The sequence below is a fragment of the Lethenteron reissneri genome, chromosome 11 (assembly GCF_015708825.2).
Source record: "Lethenteron reissneri isolate LAM-NWPU_2019-01 chromosome 11, ASM1570882v1, whole genome shotgun sequence".
In the NCBI taxonomy this organism is placed as follows: Eukaryota; Metazoa; Chordata; class Hyperoartia; order Petromyzontiformes; family Petromyzontidae; genus Lethenteron; species Lethenteron reissneri.
Window position 1 is genome coordinate 9,838,183 of NC_083789.1, and position 22,210 is coordinate 9,860,392.

Consider the following 22,210-nt stretch of genomic DNA (forward strand, 5'->3'; position numbering starts at 1 on the left):
GACGACGACGACGATGATGATGACGAATCCGAACAAATCGATTCGCCGATGTTGTGTCGTTGGCTGTGGGTCAACAATAGTCGGAGCGTGGAATGCGCTAAGCTCGCAGAATCCTCGAGCCAATGGGGGGAGGGGGTGGACGAGGGGGGAGAAGGGGGGTGGACGAAGGGGGAGGGGGGGTGGACGAGGGGGGAGGGGCAGCGGTGGGGACACGCCCCTCCCCGCAACCCGCCCCACCCCCACCCTAATCAGCTGATTACCGACACCCCCAAGACGACCATCACCTGCACAGCTTGGCATTGCCATTAACACGACATCACCAGCAGCACGGACATCACCGCGGCATCGCTAACATCGCCATCGCAACTCACGCCACTAGCATATCACAACCACGGCGACATCGCCAGGAAATATTAATAAAATATCAATAACATCATCGCCACTCCCTTCCCCCGCCCCTCCAATCAGCCGGTGCACCAATAACAACAGCCGCCAGTCGCCACTGAGTGGCGCTGATGTCAAACCACAGTGCTTGTGCCAGGCTAGGTGCACCTCGAGGCCACGTGAAGTGTCTGAAGCTTTCTGCTGGCAGGAGGTTACTGGACAAAGTGACAGACCCAGCTGAGACGGAGTTGACTGATTTGCGACGACTGGCAGATGCCGTCACCTGTGTTCCCCACTCTGCCAACTTGATGCGCTTTTTCCGCCCGCCTCTCCGCTCGTTGTTGTGAGCGTCGCCCCCCCCCCCCCCAACGCAGATCAGCCGATTATGCAACCACGAGTACGCAAATGATCTCGTCTCGCTGGGGTTTGAGTCGAACGCACGAATCCACGCCTCTCTCCGCCTCCCGCGTCAAACTCTCTCTCTCTCCCCGATAGCATTCCGCGGAGTCAACACACCCGCCACTCACAGCGGCGCGCTGTTCGCCGACGGGACACGCGGGGCCTTCGCCGGGCGGGACGACGTTATTGTTGTTGTTGGTGTGGTGGTTGTTGTTGTTAGAGTTGGTGGTGGTGGTGAACTTGGTGGTAGCGGTGGTGGTGGGGTTTCTGGTGGAGTTGGTGGTGGTGGAGTTTTTGGTGAAGTTGGTAGTGGTGGTGGAGTTAGTGGTGAAGTTGGTGAAGTTGTTCGTGGTGAAGTTTCTGGTGAAGTTGGTGGTGGTGGCGTTTCCGGTGAAGTTGGTGGTGGTGGAGTTTTTTGGTGAAGTTGGTGGTGGTGGAGTTAGTGGTGAAGTTGGTGAAGTTGTTCGTGGTGGAGTTTCTGGTGAAGTTGGTGGTGGTGGAGTTTCTGGTGAAGTTGGTGGTGGTAGAGTTTCTGGTGAAGTTGGTGGTGGTGGAATTTCTGGTGAAGTTGGTGGTGGTGGTAGAGTTTCTGGTGAAGTTGGTGGTGGTAGAGTTTCTGGTGAAGTTGGTGGTGGTAGAGTTTCCGGTGAATTTGGTGGTGGTGGAGTTTCTGGTGAAGTTGGTGGTGGTGGCGTTTCCGGTGAATTTGGTGGTCATCTTGGTTCATGGAGCTTCAGGTGGTGGCCGTGAGAAGGTGGATCGAGGAGAATTCGCGTTTCTTCACTCCTCCCGTGTGCAATAAATTAATGTGAGTGACGCCGACTCGGGATGATCGGTGGGCTTACAGCGACATGCACTCACACGGGGTGGCCTTCGTTGATTTCTCAGTGATTAGGCACCGCAATGGGAACCACGGCCAGAGCGAGATGTATACTGGATGTGGGTGTGCCGCATGCTGACACATGTTCTCGGTCACCGCTAGTCACGAGTTGGTGGCATGTGATTGACTGACAGAGCGAGAGGTCCACTGGTTGGGGGCTGTGCATGATTTGGACATTTCCTCCACACCTAATCCGTCGTGAATTTTATGAGACGTCCAAAAAAAAACAATAACATCACCATTCGTAAATGGGCGATATACTTTGACCTTCGTGGAAATAACGACGATTTTGTAAGCCTCATTGAGTCTCGTGACCCGTTTTCCAGGAGGGCCCTGCCACGTGGCGATGTTTGTCCCGTTCTGAAAGAACAATGCTCGCGTTAGGGGTCATGGTTAGCGTTCGTTAGGGGTGTGTGTGTGGGGGGTATGGCTGGTTAATCTTCTTCTTGTTCTTTCTTTCGTATGGCTGATGGAGCTGCAGAGTAACAGCTACACTTTCACATTGAGGTGGTTCAGCCAGTTACCTGCGGCAGGAGCAGCGGTGTGATGTTATCTTCTTCGCCTGGTATGCAAGGAGGTCAGGGATTCGATCCCGACCCTAACGCCTGGATGGTTTTGTTTTCTTTCTCCGGCTCCTCCACATTTAGAAGCATGCGTCTCGAGTATTCAGATAGTTTTGCTGCTATAAATGTCCAATATGATAAGCTTCTTGATTGAGCTATCATTTGTGGCCAGGTCGCTACTGAACAAGAAGTTGATACCTCAGTGGGCTTTGCCTGGTAGGAGAGGGGTGGTTTAGTTTTTCTTTGTATGTTGTTTGGGGTCATTTGTTTACCTTTCTTGTACTTTGAACTCCTACCGCGTGTCTGTACTGTTTGTTGTTGCAACGACAGAGCTTCATCACTCATCGGATTCCTCCAGTGTAAACGCAAGATTCTGATGCTGTACCCCCGCGATGTCTCCTTCGAGTGTGGATCGGCCATTGCGTCGTTATATAATTATTATTTTTATTGAAATGACGTCACTGCCCCCCCCCCAGGCACGCGGCCCAGCTCAAGGTGATGTTCGTGGGTGGGCCCAACCAGCGCGAGGATTACCACATCGAGGAGGGCGAAGAGGTAATCCACGGGGGGGGAGGGGGGGTTAGAACGTTACGTCAGAGGGTGGGGGGTGGGGGTCAACCTCCACCACACCCCCCTTCTACTGAAGGCGAAGCCCTCCAGACCACGTCGAGATGTTGACTACCTCGCCTGGTACGCAGGAGGTCGTGGGTTCGATCCCGACCCTGACGCCTGCTGCTGTATATTTGGAGTTTGCGTCTCTCTCTCTCTCTCATCATCATCTCTCAGGGTTTTCTCTCCACGTTTAGAATCGACATCACGCGTTTCGATTGTTTGGCGCTTTGAATGTCCACGTGATTAGGCGCTTCGTTGACCTATCATCTGTGATAGCCATGTCGCTTCTGAAATAGAGATCGATAACTCAGTGATCCTTACCTGGTGAAAAAGAAAATAGTTCAGTGTGACTAAATTGTTAAACACATTGGTAGAAAACTGAATTCATGCATTCAGAAAAAATTAAGAGAACATTGTGAATGAGTGATTGAATTTTCGAAGTAACATGTTTTCACATTTAAACTACCAGAGCTCGGCATTTCCATTTAGCTCCTGTACACGTATATACATACATTTTGCCATCGTACGCGAGGATGGAATAAACATTTGTAGCCCACACCCAACTGAACTTGCAAAGGACATTCAGCCGCACGGGAGGATACCTGAGAAAGAGAGCGAGCGAGGAGAGCGAGAGAGAGAGAATACAGCAGTGAGTGGGAGAGAGGGAGTGGATGCGGGAGGAGTCACGCACGCTGTAAGGCAGCGGTCTTCATCGCAAGGCCCGCCGGCCACTGGCGGTCCCTGGTGGCCTCTAGAGCGGCCTCTGACGTGCGGCGCCCCGGACAGTCCGCGAGGAGTGACAACACGGCCCATCACCATCGTCATCCTGCTGCTGTCAAACCCCTTGACAATGGTTTAAAATTTGTGGCGGACCTCACACTGATGATATCTTATTGGCGAAATTGAAGAACACTGCTGTAGAACTTAGTGAAGAACACTGCTGTAGAACTTAGTGAAGAACTCTGCTCTAGAACTTAGTGAAGAACACTGCTGTAGAACTTGGTGAAGAACACTGCTGTAGAACTTAGTGAAGAACACTGCTGTAGAACTTAGTGAAGAACTCTGCTCTAGAACTTAGTGAAGAACACTGCTGTAGAACTTAGTGAAGAACACTGCTCTAGAACTTAGTGAAGACCACTGCTCTAGAACTTAGTGAAGACCACTGCTCTAGAACTTAGTGAAGACCACTGCCCTAGAACTTAGTGAAGAACACTGCTGTAGAACTTAGTGAAGAACACTGCTCTAGAACGTAGTGAAGACCACTGCTGTAGAACTTGGTGAAGACCACTGCTCTAGAACTTAGTGAAGACCACTGCCCTAGAACTTAGTGAAGAACACTGCTGTAGAACTTAGTGAAGAACACTGCCCTAGAACTTAGTGAAGAACACTGCCCTAGAACTTAGTGAAGAACACGGCTGTAGAACTTAGTGAAGAACACTGCTCTAGAACTTAGTGAAGACCACTGCTGTAGAACTTAGTGAAGGACACTGCTGTAGAACTTAGTGAAGACCACTGCTCTAGAACTTAGTGAAGAACTCTGCTCTAGAACTTAGTGAAGACCACTGCTCTGGAACTTAGTGAAGACCACTGCTCTAGAACTTAGTGAAGAACACTGCTCTAGAACTTAGTAAAGAACACTGCCCTAGAACTTAGTGAAGAACACTGCTCTAGAACTTAGTGAAGAACACTGCTGTAGAACTTAGTGAAGAACACTGCCCTAGAACTTAGTGAAGACCACTGCTGTAGAACTTAGTGAAGACCACTGCTGTAGAACTTGGTGAAAACCACTGCCCTATAACTTAGTGAAGACCACTGCCCTAGAACTTAGTGAAGAACACTGCTGTAGAACTTGGTGAAGACCACTGCTCTAGAACTTAATAAGCAATGGGGAGTCGCAGCCTTTCTCCGTGTGCTGTGAGCACAGCGGCGCGTCTCTTGAGAGCCAGGCCCGAGTGCGGGCTCGAACATTAGTAGGAGCACAGATTGAAAAGGTAGAGCAATTTTAGATTGGAAGTTTTCGTGACTGCAATGATCCATACTCTTTGGTTCTTTCGGTAAAGTCACGTAGGTATAAGATGAATTAAATCAGGAGGAGCATTGTTAAATGAACCGTGGTAATCTTCTTGGTTCTTTCGGTAAAGTCACGTTGAAGGAAAATAATAAAATAATAAAAATAAAACATAATAAAATAATTCTCACGACGTTTCGGCAACAACGCAAGCAGCCGTCTTCAGGTGGAGAACAGGTCTGTCAAGTAGACAGACGGCTGCTTGCGTTGTGGCCGAAACGTCGTGAGAATTATTTTATTATATTTTATTTTTATTATTTTATTATTTTCCTTCTACGTGACTTTACCGAAAGAACCAAGAAGATGAATCGCTGCAGTCACGAAAGCTTTAAATCGAAATTGAACCGTCGTAAGTCTGCTGTGTTCGTTGTCCCGCCTCTTCGGTGTCGCTATCTATTTTTTTATAATCTTTGCGACGTCTTCCCAACTCCTCCTTCTTCCGCCGTTTCAGCTCAACTCGGTGTTGATTTGTTACGCAGAACAACCCACGTGGCCAGCTACCAAGCTAGTTTCGGTGGCAAAAGGTGTCAGTTTTGTTGCCAGAAAAAAGGGGAAACCCCCTATTAGTAGAACTATCGTCGGCGTGGAGAGGAGGCCCAGCCAGCAGCCAGTCAAGATATTCGACGAATATATTTTGTTGTTGAATAGCAGCTTCATGGCGATCGCTGTTCATACTCTCCCTATCAGTCCACAGTTCACGTGTACCCTCGAGTTACTAATTCACCTGCGTCAACTCACGCCATGCTGCATATGATTCAAGACAAACGTGTAAATATGTTTTCCCCATTCCATACGGCAACACCTTGACCAATGTTGTGCTCTAGTAAATCCTCAGAGAGCCACAATGATTTGCAACGATCAAGGTCCAGATTCAAATTTCATCGCAGCCAAATCTGTCAATGCCACCACCACCACCATCACCACGGGGTGGGGGGTGCGAGGGGCGGGGCACGTGTGTGTGTGTGGGGAGCGGTGGCGCTGCGCTACTAACCCGGCCACCCAGGTTCGATTCACGTTCACGGCCAACACCAGTGACGAACATCTAAACCCGTCTTGGGTCCTCCCCTAGGTCGACTGAGCCTCGAATGAGTTGCTGGTGCGGACGGTGTGTAAACGTCAGCACCGGTGGGGTAGACAAAACAAAGGCGACCAAGCGTGGGTTCCTTACCATGAGTCCCTTACCCTGAGTACCTTACCCTGAGTCCCTTAGCCTGGGTCCCTTACCGTGGGTTCCTTACCGTGGGTCCCTTACCGCACCACCCCGTCCTACGCCGCGCCTGATGTGATCGGCGCTCGCTCACAGTTCTCCCACCTCCTCCTCCTGCCAGCGGTCTGTTGAGATGACACGGGAGCCCTTCGCGTCTCTCGCTGTGTTTGTGTTGCCCACCGCTCTGTGGCGAGCAGCTCTTCTTCCAGATCGAGGGCGACATGTGTCTGAAGATAATGGAGCGCGGCCAGAGGCGGGACATCCACATCAAGGAGGGAGAGGTGAGGAGCCGTTGCTCGGTGACCCCCCAGTGGCGCGGAAACTACACTAAACTACTAAACTCTTTAAACCAGCATTGGAACCTCATTTGCCAGTAGCAAAATATGATAATTGTTTTTTTACCCTTTTATCTGGCAACAAAACTGACACTTTTTTTTACAAGGAGTCGTGTTTGCATTGACCACAATACCTGCAGTCGGAATGCAAACAAAAAAGTGCGACTTTTGGCGTCATCTGGTCCAACACCATGTGAGACTAGGCTCTAAGGAAAGCTGTCTCGGGTTTGGACCAATCAACTTCAAGGACAGTGCATACATTATCAGAGTTGTGTTTTTTGTTTGCATTCCGACTGCAGGTATTGTGGTCAATGCAAACATGACTCCTTGTAAATATAAAAATAAAAGGTGTCAGTTTTGTTGCCAGATTAAAGGGTAAAAAATTAACCCGTAAAAACAAAGTTTTTCACTATAGATCCTTTATATGCGTGGCATCGGTTTTATTGTATTATTCATCTCTGTTTTTCTTGAGTAAGAGTTTCATTTTTATCACATTGGTATTTTTAATAAAATATGAAAAGAAAAGTTCCTAAAAAGTGGAAAATTTTGGAAAAATGTTTTCACGAAAATAAATTGTCACGCAAAATGTTAGCTCGATTGGATCACGGGAAGTGGGTTAAAAAACGACCGAAAGATTTGCACGGTCGTAAGCGCGCAAGCAAGCAAGCGAACTTAATATAAAGGATTTAAAAAACAATTATCTTTAAACCAGGTGTGGCCCACTGAGCTGCCTCGCTCTAAACCAGTGGATCTGCACCTCGGCTGCACGCTGCGCCCCCTGGGGGTGTGAGATGCCCTTTCTGGGGGTGCGAGGCAAGGCCAGATATTGTTTTTAGAAGGTAAATCATCAAAAACACAAATTAAGCACGGCCACGTAAGTTACAACTAATTTGTTTAATCAAAACCAATGTAGAAGGGAAATAATACAATTAAAAACAATAAAATTCTCACGACGTTTTTACACCTGATGATGATTGCTTGTGTTGCAATCGAAACGTCGTGAGAATTGTATTGTTTTATTGTTATTATTTTAATATTTTCCTTTTACGTGACTTTACCAAATCAACCAATAATATGAATCCCTGCAGTCACGAAATATTTAAATCGAAACAAAACCAATGTATGTATTAACACCATAATTTATTTAAAGATTAAGAACCAAAGGGGTGCATGGCTTCAGTAAAGGTTAGTAACCACTAATCTAAACGCACGTTGATTCTAAATGCGGAGGGAAACCCCAGAGAACCCGGAGAAAAAAAATCCACATGACCACGGCGAGAGAGACACGCAAACTCCAAATATACAGCAGGCGTCGGAGTCGGGATCGAATCCACGACCTCCTGTATACCAGGCGAGGGAGTTAACATCTCCTAGCCACCGCGGCGCTGACATTATCAGCTCAGGCGGTGGGGCAAGCGGTCACGCGAGACCCCAATGTTTGATTTGTCTCACGCGGCCGCACCTCGGGCTTGCTCCTCTTGCCTAGTCGCAGCATCACTGCGCTCACGGTCTCGAACATTTCAACGCTTGCAGGGGCGCTCCGCCTTCGCCAAGACGCAGCCGTTCGTGATCTTTGAGTTCACGAGCCCGCTGATGAACTCAACTCACGAACGCCGCTCATTCTGCCCAAGGCGCTTTTGTTAACGCGTCTAAATACATAGGGGGGTGACGTCCCCCATGGTCGTTAATTATCCGATTGTAAAATCGTGGAGTTGTGCGTGCAGCCATTGGTAGCATGGTTGAGACCACGGACTGTCAATTCATTGGGGAGTCTGGTTTCAATGACATTGGCTTTTTGTCAGTGCAGAGGTCTCTGTGTAAGTCCATGGAACTCTACGTGAGTCTACGCGTTGCCACGCAAGTTATCGGCGACCGGGTACAGACAATCAACTCGCTCCACTCGTGAACCCGGTGTTCATCGCAATGACGACGTCTAGATGTAGAGATTCATATTCTTAGGTTTTTTTCGGTAAAGTCACGTAGGTAAAAAATTTAAATTAATAAAAGTAAAATAAAAATAAAAATCACGACGTTTCGGAGGCAACACAAGCTTCCGTCTTCAGGTGGAACCGTCACAGCACGATAGCTGTATCAGCTATCGTGCTGTGATGGTTCCACCTGTGATGGTTCCACCTGAAGACGGAAGCATGTGTTGCCTCTGAAACGTCGTGATTTTTATTTTATTTGTATTGTACTTTTATTAATTTAAATTTTTACCTACGTGACTTTACCGGAAAAAGAATATGAATCCTTGCAGTCACGAAAGCTTCAAATCTAGAATAGATGTCGAGAGTCTATGGATCTCCGAGTGAGTCTGTGGGCCTCGGTGTGAACACGTGCTTCTCCACGTGAGCCATTGGTGCCCGAGCCGAGACCATCAATTGACTACAGTGCATTGACCTCGAGGCTACTACTCCAAACAAATACAAAGATCGCCCGTATAGACTTAACGGACTGTTGGGGCAAGTGCTGTTCGCCAGGACAGGTTCATCGCTGGTGCTGGCCGTGACCGGGAATCGGACTCGGGTCGCCCGGTTTGTAGCGCATGCACGCTAACCGCTGCACTACCGCTCCCCACACACATTCACACACGCGTACGCATTGACACACACACACATACAAAGATCCCCCGTATAGCCGACACAGACGAGCTGGCAAAGTGCTGCTCACGGGAACCTCAAACCGGAGAACCCGGTTTCATCACAGGCGGCTAAAACGTCAATTCGAACGCAGAATCAAAGCGGTGCCGACGAAGCTCCCTGACCTCTGACCTCCACGGCTGCCTCATGCATTCCCAAGTCCCCCCCCCCATCACCACCTCGTGAGCCCCCCCCCCCCGACTCGTCCCATGTCTTTGCCCCCCCCCCCACCTCGTAGATGTTCTTGCTGCCAGCTCGCATCCCGCACTCTCCCCAGCGCCGCGCGGGCACCGTGGGTCTCGTGGTGGAACGAGAGCGCCAGGAGTCGGAGCTCGATGGCCTCAGGTTTGTGGGGGGGGGGGGGGCTAGTGGGGGTTAGGGGGGGGGCTAGGGTGGGGGGTGGGGCGGTGGATGGTGGGAAGAAGGGGGGATGATGATGGAGGAGGGGGGATGGGTGGGTGGTGTGGGGGGGTTATCGTCCGTGACGGTGGTGCCCTCTGTGTGATACCACTTGGCCACGTGGTTATGTTGCCAGTCATATTGTAGAGAGAGAGAGAGATTGGCAGTCATCGGCACAGCAGTGGAGTCTTGGGCCCTGAGCTCTAAGAGTGGCAGGGAGCCCACGGCACGGATTGCTGGGGGAGGAAGTTCCAGGCAAGAGGGGCACCAACAGCAGCAGGGGCGACACTGGCGATGTTGCCATTGTCTTGGTTGTAGAGATCAGCCCCGATCTTTTAAAAATGTTATTTTTTATTTTATCCTTTAATCTTTATTTATATTTATCCAGCAGAGCCACACTGAGTCGTCAGATAATCTTTCAGGAGGGTCCTGCTGCTGCTGCTACAGTGGGTTTGTATTATTTAAAGATGCTTCCAGCTGATTAATGATGGGTGTGTTTATTGTTATACACGTGGGTGGATAACCGGATGAACCAGGAGAAAACAGACGCCTTGCGCGAGGGGGACAAACGCTATATCCCCGTACAGATAGAAACAGATGGCGACTGGTCCACTTGCTCTAGCCAGGGCACGGTATCTCCTCGACGCCCGCACGGGAAGAGAGTTTCACCGCAACATCTGTGCGGTGGTGATCCATCAACCCCTCGCTGCTCCTCCATCACAGGCAGCAGCTACGTGCAGCAGCGTAGCGACCACCACCACCACCACCGCCACCGTCAATCGGCAGTCTCCCAGATCTATCACGACACCGTGGTCGATCCGCTGCTGGATGACTGATGCCCTCCACCCCGTTGAAGCCTTGTCGGTCAGAGGGGTCATTTGTCCACACTTCCGCCACCCCGTGCCTCCCACGCTGGTCACTCAGGGTGGGTTGTGCCGTGGTGAGGGCCGGGGCTGGACCACCTCGTGACGGTGGTCGTGGCCGGGTTTCGACCTCGTCTTGCAACGGGCTCGGCTCGCTTCATTTGCACGCCCTCGTTTCCTCGCAAATCTATCGAGCCGCGCGCGGCCCAAACGAAACTGGCGAAGCAATGCATCCGCTCGTGAGCGTAGCAACAAGCTCTCATGTGTCTGATGGCCATCATCATCAGCAACAACAGCAGCAGTAATTTTATATCCACTGCTGGATGAAGGGCTTCATACTCCGTCGCTATCGCCCACGATCTGGTGCCGTCACCATCCATCTCGTGTTTTTTTTTTAAACACGGACCCCAAAAATAATAATCGTTGTTCGATCCAGAACTCGGAGGCTGCGCGCGATCCGATTCCACCGCTCCGTCTCTTCCACCGGTGGAGCGGTGCTCGCAGTCAGAGAGCGCGCACAGGCGACGGATGCCGCAGTCACTCCCCGTCCCCCCCGCCCCCCGAAGTGACTGCGGCACAGATCCAATCGGCGCCGCGGAAAACCCGAACCGGATCATTGGCCCGCGGCACGCTGGACTGGAGTCGCACCCGTGACCCCGGAGATGAGGGTTACCTAACAGGCAGAACAAAGAGACGCGCACGCACACACGCACACACGGGGGCAGGGAGGGAGGGCACAGTATGAACCAATGGGAGCACGAGAATCCATGCAGCCCAGGGAAACGCCCATCGAGAAACCTGCCCTGAATGAGGGGCATCAGTGTGCGCGCGTGTGTGCGCGCGTGGGGAGCGGTGGCGCAGTGGTTAGCGCGCTGCGCTAGGGACCCCCGGCAACCAGAAATTCGATTCCCGCTCACTGCCACCAACACCAGTGCCGATTATCTGAACCGGTTCCTGGGCCTCCCCTAGGTCGACTCAGCCTCATATGTTTGTTTTACTTGGTGCGGTGTTTAAATGATTAATACTAGAGAGACAAAGGCGGCCGGGTTTTTCTCGTGCGCCCTGTCAGCCGCCAAGGTGCCCGCTAGCAGCACTTGTCCCGCCAGCCTGTGTGAGCTATATGGGGGACATTTGTGTTTGTGGGCATCGATGTGCACGCGCGTGTGCACACGTGTTTCAATTGTGAATGTGCGTGGGGAGAAGTGACCTCGAGGTGAATGTACTGGCCCGAGTTCAGTGACGAATATGTGAACTGGTCATGTGCCTCCTCTAGGTCGACCCTGGCCTAAATGATTACTGCCGTGTGTAAATGATTAGGGGGGCCACGGTAGTGAAATGCTAACTACCTCGTCTGGGATACAGGAGGTCGTACGTTCGATCCCGACCTTGACGTCTGTTGTATATTTGGAGTTTGCATGTTCTCCCCATGGTCGCGTAGATTTTTCTCCGGCTCCTCCTGTATTTCCCTCCACGTTTGTAAACACGCGTTTAGATGATTTGGCTGCTAAACATCCCCACGTGATAAGCCGCCACTTCGTTGAGCTATCATTTGTGAGAGCTGGGTTGCTTCTGAAAAACAACCCTATATAACCTGGTCAAAATAAAAAAGAAATTCGTTTAAGTTAACATCACCACCGGTTAGTGTTTCTGGCCACACCACCCCTTAACAGGTGCTTGCTTGCTAACAGCACTTGCCCCAATAGTCTATGTAGGCTATATGTGCGGTTCGGATCTTTATCTTTGACCCCAGATACTACGTTGGCGGATCATTGGAGGTGTTGTTCGAGCGATGGTTCCGCTGTGAAGACCTGGTCATCCAGCTCGCTCCCATCATCAAAGAGTTACGTTCGGTCTCGCCGAGTGCCAATGCTGATTGCCAAGAGGTGTCCTGCCGTGGTTCGTAATAGATTCCTGGGTCGTAAGATGGGGTGACACTGCAGAGGCGAAATGTTAACTACCTCGCCTGGTATGCAGGAGGTCGTGGGTTAGATCCCGACCCTTGACGCCTGCTATTTTGAGTTTGCGTGTCTTTCTCCCAGCTGGTTGTTCTTTCTCCAGCTCCTCCGGTGTTCCCCTCCACATTTGGAGTCAACACGCGTTTAGAGGATTTGGCTGCTATACATTGCCACGTTATAAGCCATTTCGTTGGGCTCTCATTTGCGGCCAGGTCGCTTCTGAAAAAAATAGCTACATAGCTCAGTGGGCCTCATCTGATCAAATAAAAATAGTTTCGTTTTAGCTTAGTGTGTCGTAAACCCCCATACCACCCGACATAGCCGATTAATAAAGCGGCCGATGTATTACTACTTTAGCAGCAGCAGCGGCGCATTGTTAGAGAGAGATCCACAACATCTGACAATATACGCATGGCGCGTTTACTCGCGGTGTCTTCATCACGGACATCATCGTCATCGTAATCATCATCGTTGTGAGCAACATCATCATTCGCGTCATCATGACATTCGGCGTCATCATCATTGGCATCATCGTCGGCGTCATCGTAATCATGATTATAATCATCATCATCGCCGTCGTTTCCATCTTCAGCGCAATCAGCATTTTTGTCAGCGACATCATTGGCGAGCTTTGAACATCATTATACCTCCTTTGCCAGTTCCAAAATATAATAATAGGGTTTTTTCCCTTTTTTCTGGCAACAAAAGTTGAACCTTTTTACGAGGAATCCTGTCTGCATTAACCACAATACTTGTGGTCAAAATGCAAACAGAAAACACGCTCTGATAGTATATGCATTGGCCTTGAAACTGATTGGTCCACACCAGAGACGGCTTTCTTTTGAGCCTCGTCTCAATTGCTGCTAGACCAGAGGACGCCAATGCATATATTATCAGAGTGTGTTTTTGTTTGCATTTTGACCACAGATATTGTGGTTAAAGCACACACGTGATTCCTTGTAAAAAGGTTTGAGTTTTGTTGCCAGAAAAAAGGGGACAAACCCTATGATGAGCTTTGAACACTTTCATCCCTGGCATTACGTTTGTATTGTTCGCCTTTTGGCTTCCTCTGGTCTGACACTGCGGGCGAGACAAGGCGATAAAGAAGGCTGTGCCTGGTGGAAGCCAATCAGATTCAACGATAATGCAAAAATACTTATCAGAGCTTGATTGTTCGCATATTTTACCACGAGTATGCGAGGTGTATGGAGACGTGATGCCTTACAATGGGTTACAACATCCTAGCAACCGTCTTATTGCCAGAAATGGTGAAGCCTATTAAAACAAATCCATCATCATCATCATCACCGGCGCCTTCATCGCAGAAGAGATAGGGAACCGGTATTTGAGTGTCCCCAGTGCGTTTTGGCCCAACTCCAGCACCGGCACCTCGGCCAAGTTCTTGGGTTGCCCGGTGACACAGACCAACCCTGGCCAAGTGTCACCCAGCCAGATTCACTGCCATAGATTTCCCTGCGTGTGTTGTGGCTGTGTGTGTTGTGCCTGTGTGTGTGTGCCTGTGTGTGTGTGCCTGTGTGTGTGTGCCTGTGTGTGGCGAGCGGTAGTGTAGCGGTTAGCGCGCTGCGCTACGAACCCGGCAATCGATTCCCGCTCACGGCCAACACCAGTGACGATTATCTGATACCGGTCCTGGGCCTCCCCTAGGTCGACTCAGCCTCAAATGAGTACCCGGTGCGGTGTGTAAACATTGCCACTGGGGAGACAAAGGCGGCCGGGCGTGGTGCTGGCCACCCACCCCCTCGTGTACCGTTGCTGGCTTGAATAGACGCTCATGAACGACACTTAACAGCACTTGGCCCAACAGTGGCTCATAGCTTGGGTTTGCATGGCCACATGGTGGCACAAGGTGGCTGTACAACTTACGCGACAAATTACGTGCTGACCGCCTGAGCGTCACCCCCCCCCCCCTCCTCGTCCTCACCGTATTTGTCTCCTTCAGGTTCTTCACTTCTGAGCAGTACCGGACCAAGACACCCCTTACCGGTGAGGATTTCGCCGTTTTGCAGGCACCGAGTCAAAAATAGTTGTTGGCTGGAGAGACCGGCATCTATTTTTCTCAAGAGAAACTTCCTTTGCGCGTGGCCTGCAATGCAACACTCTGAGAGGCAAGGGCTGGCGGATCACCGCACGCGTGACAAAGTTACGAGACTCCATGGGCATCGAGTTGCAATCACTACGATTTAAGATGATGTTGGAATTTTCATTGTGAAAAATCACCCACCAATATGGCAGGCGGAGGAGCTCATCAATTCAGCAGTGGATTGACAGAAGGGCTTGTACCTGTAGCTTGCTCGTTTTCCTGATTCATCACTGCCCCCCTCGCCCCCCCACCCCTTGTCCCTCCCCGCCCCCCATAGCTGCCCAGAGAGTGGATCCCCCGTTCCCGCTGGAGGTGGAGCGAGAGGTGGAGCCTCCGCTGCTCTTCTCCCCGTGGCTGGAGCGCCAGCGCCTGAACCTCCAGGAGGGGAGTGCCCAGTGCCCCTTCCAGGGCCGCTACGAAACCCAGGTGGGCCCCCCCCCCCCCCCCCCCATGTCCCCCCTCCTCTGAATCCCCCGCCCCAAGTTCCCCCCCAAAAAAAATCCCCCCCAAATCAACCCCCCCCCCCCCCCCGCAGACGTAGCCGGACCAGCTCCGTTACAAGGGTTTACGCAGCTCGGCGCACGTGGGGACACCCCTCTGTCTCCCTTAGCAAACGCCCACTGACCGGCGCGGTGAAGTATGGTCAAATAGAGGCCACGACCCCTCGCGGCGTGGATTGGGCCCCTCGTCATCCAGCAGTTGATTGGCTGAGGGGGATGTGGCGCTGAGGGAGAAAGACAGCGTGCGCATGGGCGGAGTGGGAGGAGGTTCATTTGTTAAATGTGCGTGGTTTTCACACATTTTAAATTCGTCATATGTTGTGTTGTATAACATACGTGTTGCGTTCGTTTGTGTGTCGCAGCTTAAAATCTACGGAGCCGGGCAGAGCGAGGGTCACGGGGAGGAGGCTGACACGTGGATCTGGCAGATGGTGCGTCCACTTGGGCTGCAATGCTCGCTGAAATGTTAGCTCCCTCGCCTGGTATACAGGAGGTCGTGGGTTCGATCCCGACCCTGACGCCTGCTGCCGTATATTTGGAGTTTGCGTGTCTCTCTCCCAAGTGGTTGTTCTTTCTCCAGGTCCTCCGGTTGGTCGCGTCGGCTTTTCTCCGGGTTCTCCACTTTTGCCCGCCACATTTAGAATCAACGCGCGTTTAGAGTATTGGGCTGCTGTGAATATCCTCGTGATAAGCTATCACTTGTGGCCAGGTCGCTTCTGAACAATAGCTATATAGCTCAGTGGGCCTTGCCTGCTAAAACAAACAAAATAGTGTAGCTTATAGTTTAACATGTTTAATACGGTTAATGAGGCTCATCCTCATGCTGGTCTCATGGGTTCTAAAATAATAAACTAAAAACGATTTCATCTTACCAGGAAAGGCCCACTGAGCTTCATCGCCCTTTTCCAGAAGCAGTCTAACCACAAATGATCGCTCAACGAAACAGCAGGCTTATCACGTCGACATTTATAGCGGCCAAATGTGGAGTCTAAACGCGGAGTGGAAAAACCGGAGGACCCCGTGAAAAATCCACGCGACCACCACGGGGAGAACACGCAAACTCCTGAATACACACGGGTCGTCAGGGCCGGGATCGAACCCACAACCTCCTGCATACCAGAGGCGCGGTAGTTACCATCTCGCCGGCCGCGGTTACACAAAACCACTTTGACACTTGTCGTGCGGACGATGCAGGAGGGGACTTCTCAAGTGGCGGTCGGAGACGTGACCCTGCCCCTGGGTCCTGACGACAGCTTGCTGATACCCGCAGGGACCAGGTACACGCACTCGTATTCCCTGCTCTCCCACCCCACGTTCTGTTTCACGATTCGTATTATCATTGCGTAGTTGCGGAACACAGGCCGAGGAGCCCAATATGTTAAGCGGCCGACAGCAAACAGTCCTCTACTGTCGGCAAAGTTCGGAATCAGTATTTACACTGGAGGGATCCGATGAGCTATGAAGCTATTTTGTCACAGATGTGGAAAGTATAGGACAACTAAGAAAATCACACAAACAGCAATTTGTAAAACAAAGTTTTTTTCTTGCTGTAGTTGTGCCACCTGTTGACGATTGCTTGTGTTGCAAACGAAACGTCGTGATTTATTTTATTTCTACCTACGTCACTTTACCGAAAGAACCAACGAGTATGGATTCCTGCAGTCACGAAAAGCTTCCAATCAAGTTAAAATTGCATACGTCCACCAATTCCCAAGCGAGGGCAAGGCAGCAGAACAGCAGCAAGAAGTCCCAGACCACACCAAACATCGACACACAGCCCACCGTTAGAATCGCACATTACGAGTGTGACTCGTTTATTGAATTGAGCGAGGTTATCGTTGTTATACGCTCGTTGGGGGGAAAGAGACGACGATGATGGGAGGAGCGAATTCCAGAGTGGAGCAAATAGAGAAGTGAGGGTGACCTGCAGTGTGGTGAGTGGGTGAGTGTGTTGTTGTGACCTGCAGTGTGGTGAGTGGGTGAGTGTGTTGTTGTGAGCTGCAGTGTGGTGAGTTAGTGCGTTGTTGTGACCTGCTGTGTGGTGATTGGGTGTGTGTGTTGTTGTGACCTGCAGTGTGGTGAGTGGGTGAGTGTGTTGTTGTGACCTGCAGTGTGGTGAGTGGGTGAGTGTGTTGTTGTGAGCTGCAGTGTGGTGAGTGGGTGAGTGTGTTGTTGTGGCCTGCAGTGTGGTGAGTGAGTTAGTGTGTTGTTGTGACCTGCAGTGTGGTGAGTTAGTGCGTTGTTGTGACCTGTGTGGTGATTGGGTGTGTGTGTTGTTGTGGCCTGCAGTGTAGTGAGTGGGTGAGTGTGTTGTTGTGACCTGCAGTGTGGTGAGTGGGTGAGTGTGTTGTTGTTACCTGCAGTGTGGTGAGTTAGTGCGTTGTTGTGACCTGCAGTGTGGTGAGCGGGTCTGTGTGTTGTTGTGGCCTGCAGTGTAGTGAGTGGGTGAGTGTGTTGTTGTGGCCTGCAGTGTGGTGAGTGGGTGAGTGTGTTGTTGTGGCCTGCAGTGTAGTGAGTGGGTGAGTGTGTTGTTGTGACCTGCAGTGTGGTGAGTGGGTGAGTGTGTTGTTGTTACCTGCAGTGTGGTGAGTTAGTGCGTTGTTGTGACCTGCAGTGTGGTGAGCGGGTCTGTGTGTTGTTGTGGCCTGCAGTGTAGTGAGTGGGTGAGTGTGTTGTTGTGGCCTGCAGTGTGGTGAGTGGGTGGGTGGGTGTGTTGTTGTCAACTGCAGTGTGTTGAGTGGGTGATCTTCCTAACTTTGATTTAGCTGTACAAATCATGTATCATATAAAACAAAAAAACGGGAACTTACATAACCCGTTAATATACAAACGCTGAGTCAACGTTGGGCTAACGTTGAGTGAACGTTGGCATGTGGTTGGTACCATTCGATCAACCTCTGGCCCAGCGTTCCATATCTCCTGGGAACCAAGTTGAAAAACGATGCAGTGTTTAGCATCAAGGGGAGGAATTGTATTTCATACGAAGAAAACCCCCCACCCCAATCAAGTAACACTCATTGTATAGCCCTTTGGAGCCCTGGCAGAGATAAACTAATTGGCACTCGAAATGTATTTCTACGGCAGGATACCGCATCTAAGCTTCTGCACCCAAAGAGTGACCAACGTGGAAGTAGCAAAAAGGTCACACGTAGAAGAAGACCTCGTGGCGCAGGCAGCGATGAGAAGGAAACTGGAACGAGTTGAACACACATGTAGGATGGAGAGCAACAGGACAATTTTAAAGTGTGCTGTTCGGTAAGGTAAAATGTAAGGAACCAGAAAGAAAGGAAGACCTAACAGAGAATGGCTTGACGACGACGTCATGAGAGATTGGTGCCAGAAAGATGTGGCCACCACTACTTGAGCATATTGGCACAAGACAGAGGAGAGTGGAAAGAAATGTCGAAATGTGCAGTGGACACATTCGAGCGATCTGCCCATGGATTCTGATCATGATGACGATGGGCCCTATTGCCACGATGTTACATTTTCTTAACATGGGCCCTTTGGCCTGTCATGCATCCCTTTGGAGGTGAAGGTTGACAGAATTGAGTCGAATTTTGGGAACGTTTCAAAAAGCCCCCTGGGGTTGTGAAGTGGCAGTACAGAGAGCGGGTGAGTCAACCCTCGTGTAAAAGAGCATTGGGTGTTGTTATCTCAGGCCCCGCATGTGGCACCGTTGGTCTTGGCCGCGTGGGGTTTTAATCTCTGCGCTGCAACCGTTGTTTGTGAAACGCAAAAAAAAACGGGCGCCACATTCATCGTCAGCTGCTTGTCTGCTCGGTTCTGAGATCTTTCGACGGAGGAAATTTGACGATCGCTCAGAGTCACCACAAGCTCTCACGTGGCTAAAGCTACGCAGGTGTACGTTTGCAATCTTTGCAACACAGCCATACGCACCAAGACCACAGTGCGGGCTTCCCCTTGCTTCATGCGGCAGTAGTAGATGCGTTCCCAAACAACGGGCACGCAAATCATAATACTGGTCAACACACTTTTCTGGCATAAGGTATTCCAACGGTTTTGAAGTAATTTTGGGGTGCTGATTGAAAATCTGGCATCAGTTTTTGTCTATCCCATCAGGTTTTTGATATATCAAATATTGCATTTTCAATCAAAATTGCAGAAGAAAAATATTAAATAAATGTGGATATCTACATGAAATGATATTATAAGCACACTATCCTAAAAAGACAGCACCATATTTTAACACTAAAACAGTCACTGACTCGCAACAACTTGCAATCATAAGTGACAGAGTTAATTTCGGGTAAAATCAATGAAAATGGGGTATGCCGATAGCATAAAAATGAGATGTGATACCGCAAATCTGAGATCAGATTTGGAATCAGCACCCTGAAATTAGTCTAAAACAGCTGCAAACGTCCAGGCCAGAATTGTTCTTGTTGTTGACCCGTGTAATCGTGTCACGTGGACTGCACAGTCACCCAACCCACAATGCACCGTACAAGGCAACCGCCTGCCGACTAGTGCATACAATACAGTACACACACAATGTTGTCCCACGTCCGACCGCTGAGTGAGCGAAGTCAATGAGCACGGTTGGCTACGTACGGTGCGAAAGAAGTCCAATATACATACATAGAATTCAATAGGCATGTAGCGAATTTTTTGGTTGAAATAGGTTTGGCCGCACATACGGGGAATCGTGGAAACCGAACCCGCACAGAGCGAGGGAAACATGTGCTGTTATCCCCCCCTCTGGTCCGTGCCACGCCAGGTACCAGTGGAAACGAGACGCGGGCTGTACGAGTCTCTACCTGGTGCAGAATCCCTCTCGCAAGCTGCCCTACAATTCCCGCTGGCGCAGCTGAAATCAAATCAAGCTCTCGAATCATGTGTCCGTTTGGTATGAGCGCCGTCAAAATGTTTTAACTATTTAAATTGTACAAGGTAAGGGCCCGCTGAGCTATACAGCTCTTATTGAGAAGGTACGTGGCCACAAATGATAGCGCAATTAAGTGGATAATCGTGTCGAAATGTATAGCAGCCGAATACTCTAAACGCGTGTTGTTGATTCTAAATATAGAGGGGAAAACCGGAGGACCTGGAGAAAAATCCACGCGACAACCACGGGGAGAACACGCGAGCTTAACGTATACAGCAGGCGTCAGGGTTGGGATCGCATCCACGACCTCCTGTATACCGGGAAAAGTCGCTTCACAGGCGGGGATTGTCCGCAAATGTTCTCGCAGTAGGGGGCGATGTCGCTGCGTGGTTTTACTCAATTAGATCATTTGCGATTTCAAGCTTTCGTGACTGCAGGGGTTCAACTTCTTGGTTCTTTCGGTAAAGTCACGTAGAAGGGAAATAATAAAATAATAAAAATAAAACATAATAAAATAATAATATAATAATACAAATAATCCATAATAAAATAATATATTATAATAATTATTTTTTTATTTTTATTCTTTATTATTTCCCTTCTACGTGACTTTACCTAAAGAACCAAGAAGATAGATAATTTGCGAAACTTTTTTTACTTAGCAAATTTGGATTGTGACGTCAGCAGGCGTCGCCTTACTTTTTTGAGAACGTCATGCGATCTTTAAGGTCCACTGTAAAGCTGACGGTGCACGGTATTAACGGTTAATACACACCCGATTAGTGTGGTTGGCTACGTACGGTGCGACAGAAGTTCAACATACGTGCATACACCCCACAGTGTTAATCAGGGCGGCCTCTGAGTTTGAACCGCGAACCTCTGCAACGAGCTGTAAACGCGCGGCTACCACTCAGCCGAGAGACAAACGAGTCGTGTTACCGCGATATCGGACGATGTAAAATCCACGATAATTGTATCGGCCGTTTTAAATATATATCGTCCTCGTGATTATATAATCGTTTAAATTTTACGAACAAATATATATATTTTATCCTGAAGTAATGTTTTATTGAAATAATAACAAACTTGATCATTAAAATTGCGAGCAAAAAAAACCCGTTATCCATTCGATTCATGTGTTCGGGAGGAATTGATGGCATGGCGATTTTGTGACGTCATCACTTGCGTAATTCATTTACGGTAATAGTTCAATTAGTTTTACTCTGACAGCACTGTGCTTTCTAAGCGTTATAAGTCATAATAATTTGAGCGAACTGCAGTTTAAAAACGTGAATGTAATCTGTATTTGTACTGGACGTACAGCACAGCACAAACACAATACAACGATTAGGGGCCGTCCATAAATGACGTCACGCACCTAGGGGGGGGGGGGAGTCAGAACATTTGTGACGATGTGTGACGAGGGGGGGGTGGTTGAGAAATGTGACGTCACGTAAAAATGCGCAACCTTAAATAAATATAGACAACACGTTCTACTTAATTAAATAGACTTTTTAATAAATGTTTTTCCCTACAACATCAGAGTATAGCGCCACATTAAATACGCACTACAATGACAATAGTTTAAAGCGAGTTTAAGCATGTTTATTTTCGGGGGGGAGGGGGGGCAGAGCTTTGTGACGTCATATTTGAGGGGGGGTCTGACTTTTTGTGACGCCGTGTATCGATTGGGGGGGGGTCAAAATCTCAAAATCGCGTGACGTCATTTATGAACGGCCCCTTATGCTATATCCAAATAAGAGTGTTTTGCATGTGGGAGAGTATTGGCGCGTGCGGAGTAAACGCGCGAAAGGGGCGACAAAACGAACATTGTGCACAGATGGGTTCATGAACCCACTTTGTCCAAATCTCGACGAATCTGAGGGCAGCTCAAACCGAGCGGGCAAACAGCGATGGCAACGTCCAATAGGATCACAGATCGAGGTCACGTGACGGCACGAGGTTATGCGATCTGTCGACCAATCAGGATGGCAGCCTCCACGTGGCCCACTCTGTTCAGTGAGAAATCACGACGAATTCCATCAACGTGACGACCGAACATCGATCATCGATCTCCCGGTCTCCGGGGCAACAACACGCAGTTGCTCATCACTTTTTCACAACTGTTTTCACTGAACAGACACAATTGTGCCAGTCTATGACATCGCCTTTTATCGCACCGACTTTTTGTTGAGATCGAGTGGGCTTGGACATGACTCCGTCGCTCGAAGGGATGATGACCGGTGGACAAGTGATGACCGAACGGAGAGAACGTGCTCAAGAGGACGATGACCGAGGAGATGGAGTGACGAAATCAACTCGCGCAGGAGCTGGATTGTGGTATCGCGAGAAAATCTAAGGGGGTGGTGACAGCGTGGGTAGGCCTTCATCCAGCAGTGGGTAGACTATAGTTATTGATAATTGTGGTACATCATGAATTAAAATTTAAATGACAT

General features: G+C 49.7%; 1 protein-coding gene across 2 annotated transcripts; it reads left to right on the forward strand.

Moving 5' to 3' along the window:
- The first annotated feature begins 896 nt into the window (after positions 1 to 896).
- Positions 897 to 21,033, forward strand: HAAO (3-hydroxyanthranilate 3,4-dioxygenase). Of its 2 annotated transcripts, none has more exons than XM_061550087.1 (10): positions 897 to 1,591; positions 2,703 to 2,781; positions 6,311 to 6,394; positions 9,326 to 9,432; positions 12,100 to 12,189; positions 14,265 to 14,308; positions 14,683 to 14,831; positions 15,268 to 15,336; positions 16,100 to 16,182; positions 19,647 to 21,031. In XM_061550087.1, the coding sequence occupies exons 1-10, from the start codon at positions 1,509 to 1,511 to the stop codon at positions 19,738 to 19,740; spliced, it is 882 nt and encodes a 293-aa protein (XP_061406071.1). In that variant the 5' UTR covers positions 897 to 1,508; the 3' UTR covers positions 19,741 to 21,031. The 2 variants fall into 2 exon arrangements, with proteins under 2 accessions (XP_061406071.1, XP_061406072.1); XM_061550088.1 differs by lacking the exon at positions 897 to 1,591 and adding an exon at positions 1,598 to 2,228 and having other exon boundaries at positions 19,647 to 21,033.
- Positions 21,034 to 22,210: the final 1,177 nt, after the last annotated feature.

Excerpts from the sequence above, each read along its gene's own strand:
- HAAO (XM_061550087.1), top strand. The coding sequence starts at position 1,509 with ATGGAGCTTCAGGTGGTGGCCGTGAGAAGGTGGATCGAGGAGAATTCG. Across the intron at positions 12,190-14,264 it reads CTCGCTCCCATCATCAAAGA|GTTCTTCACTTCTGAGCAGT; the intron begins GTTACGTTCGGT and ends TGTCTCCTTCAG. Across the intron at positions 15,337-16,099 it reads ACACGTGGATCTGGCAGATG|GAGGGGACTTCTCAAGTGGC; the intron begins GTGCGTCCACTT and ends CGGACGATGCAG.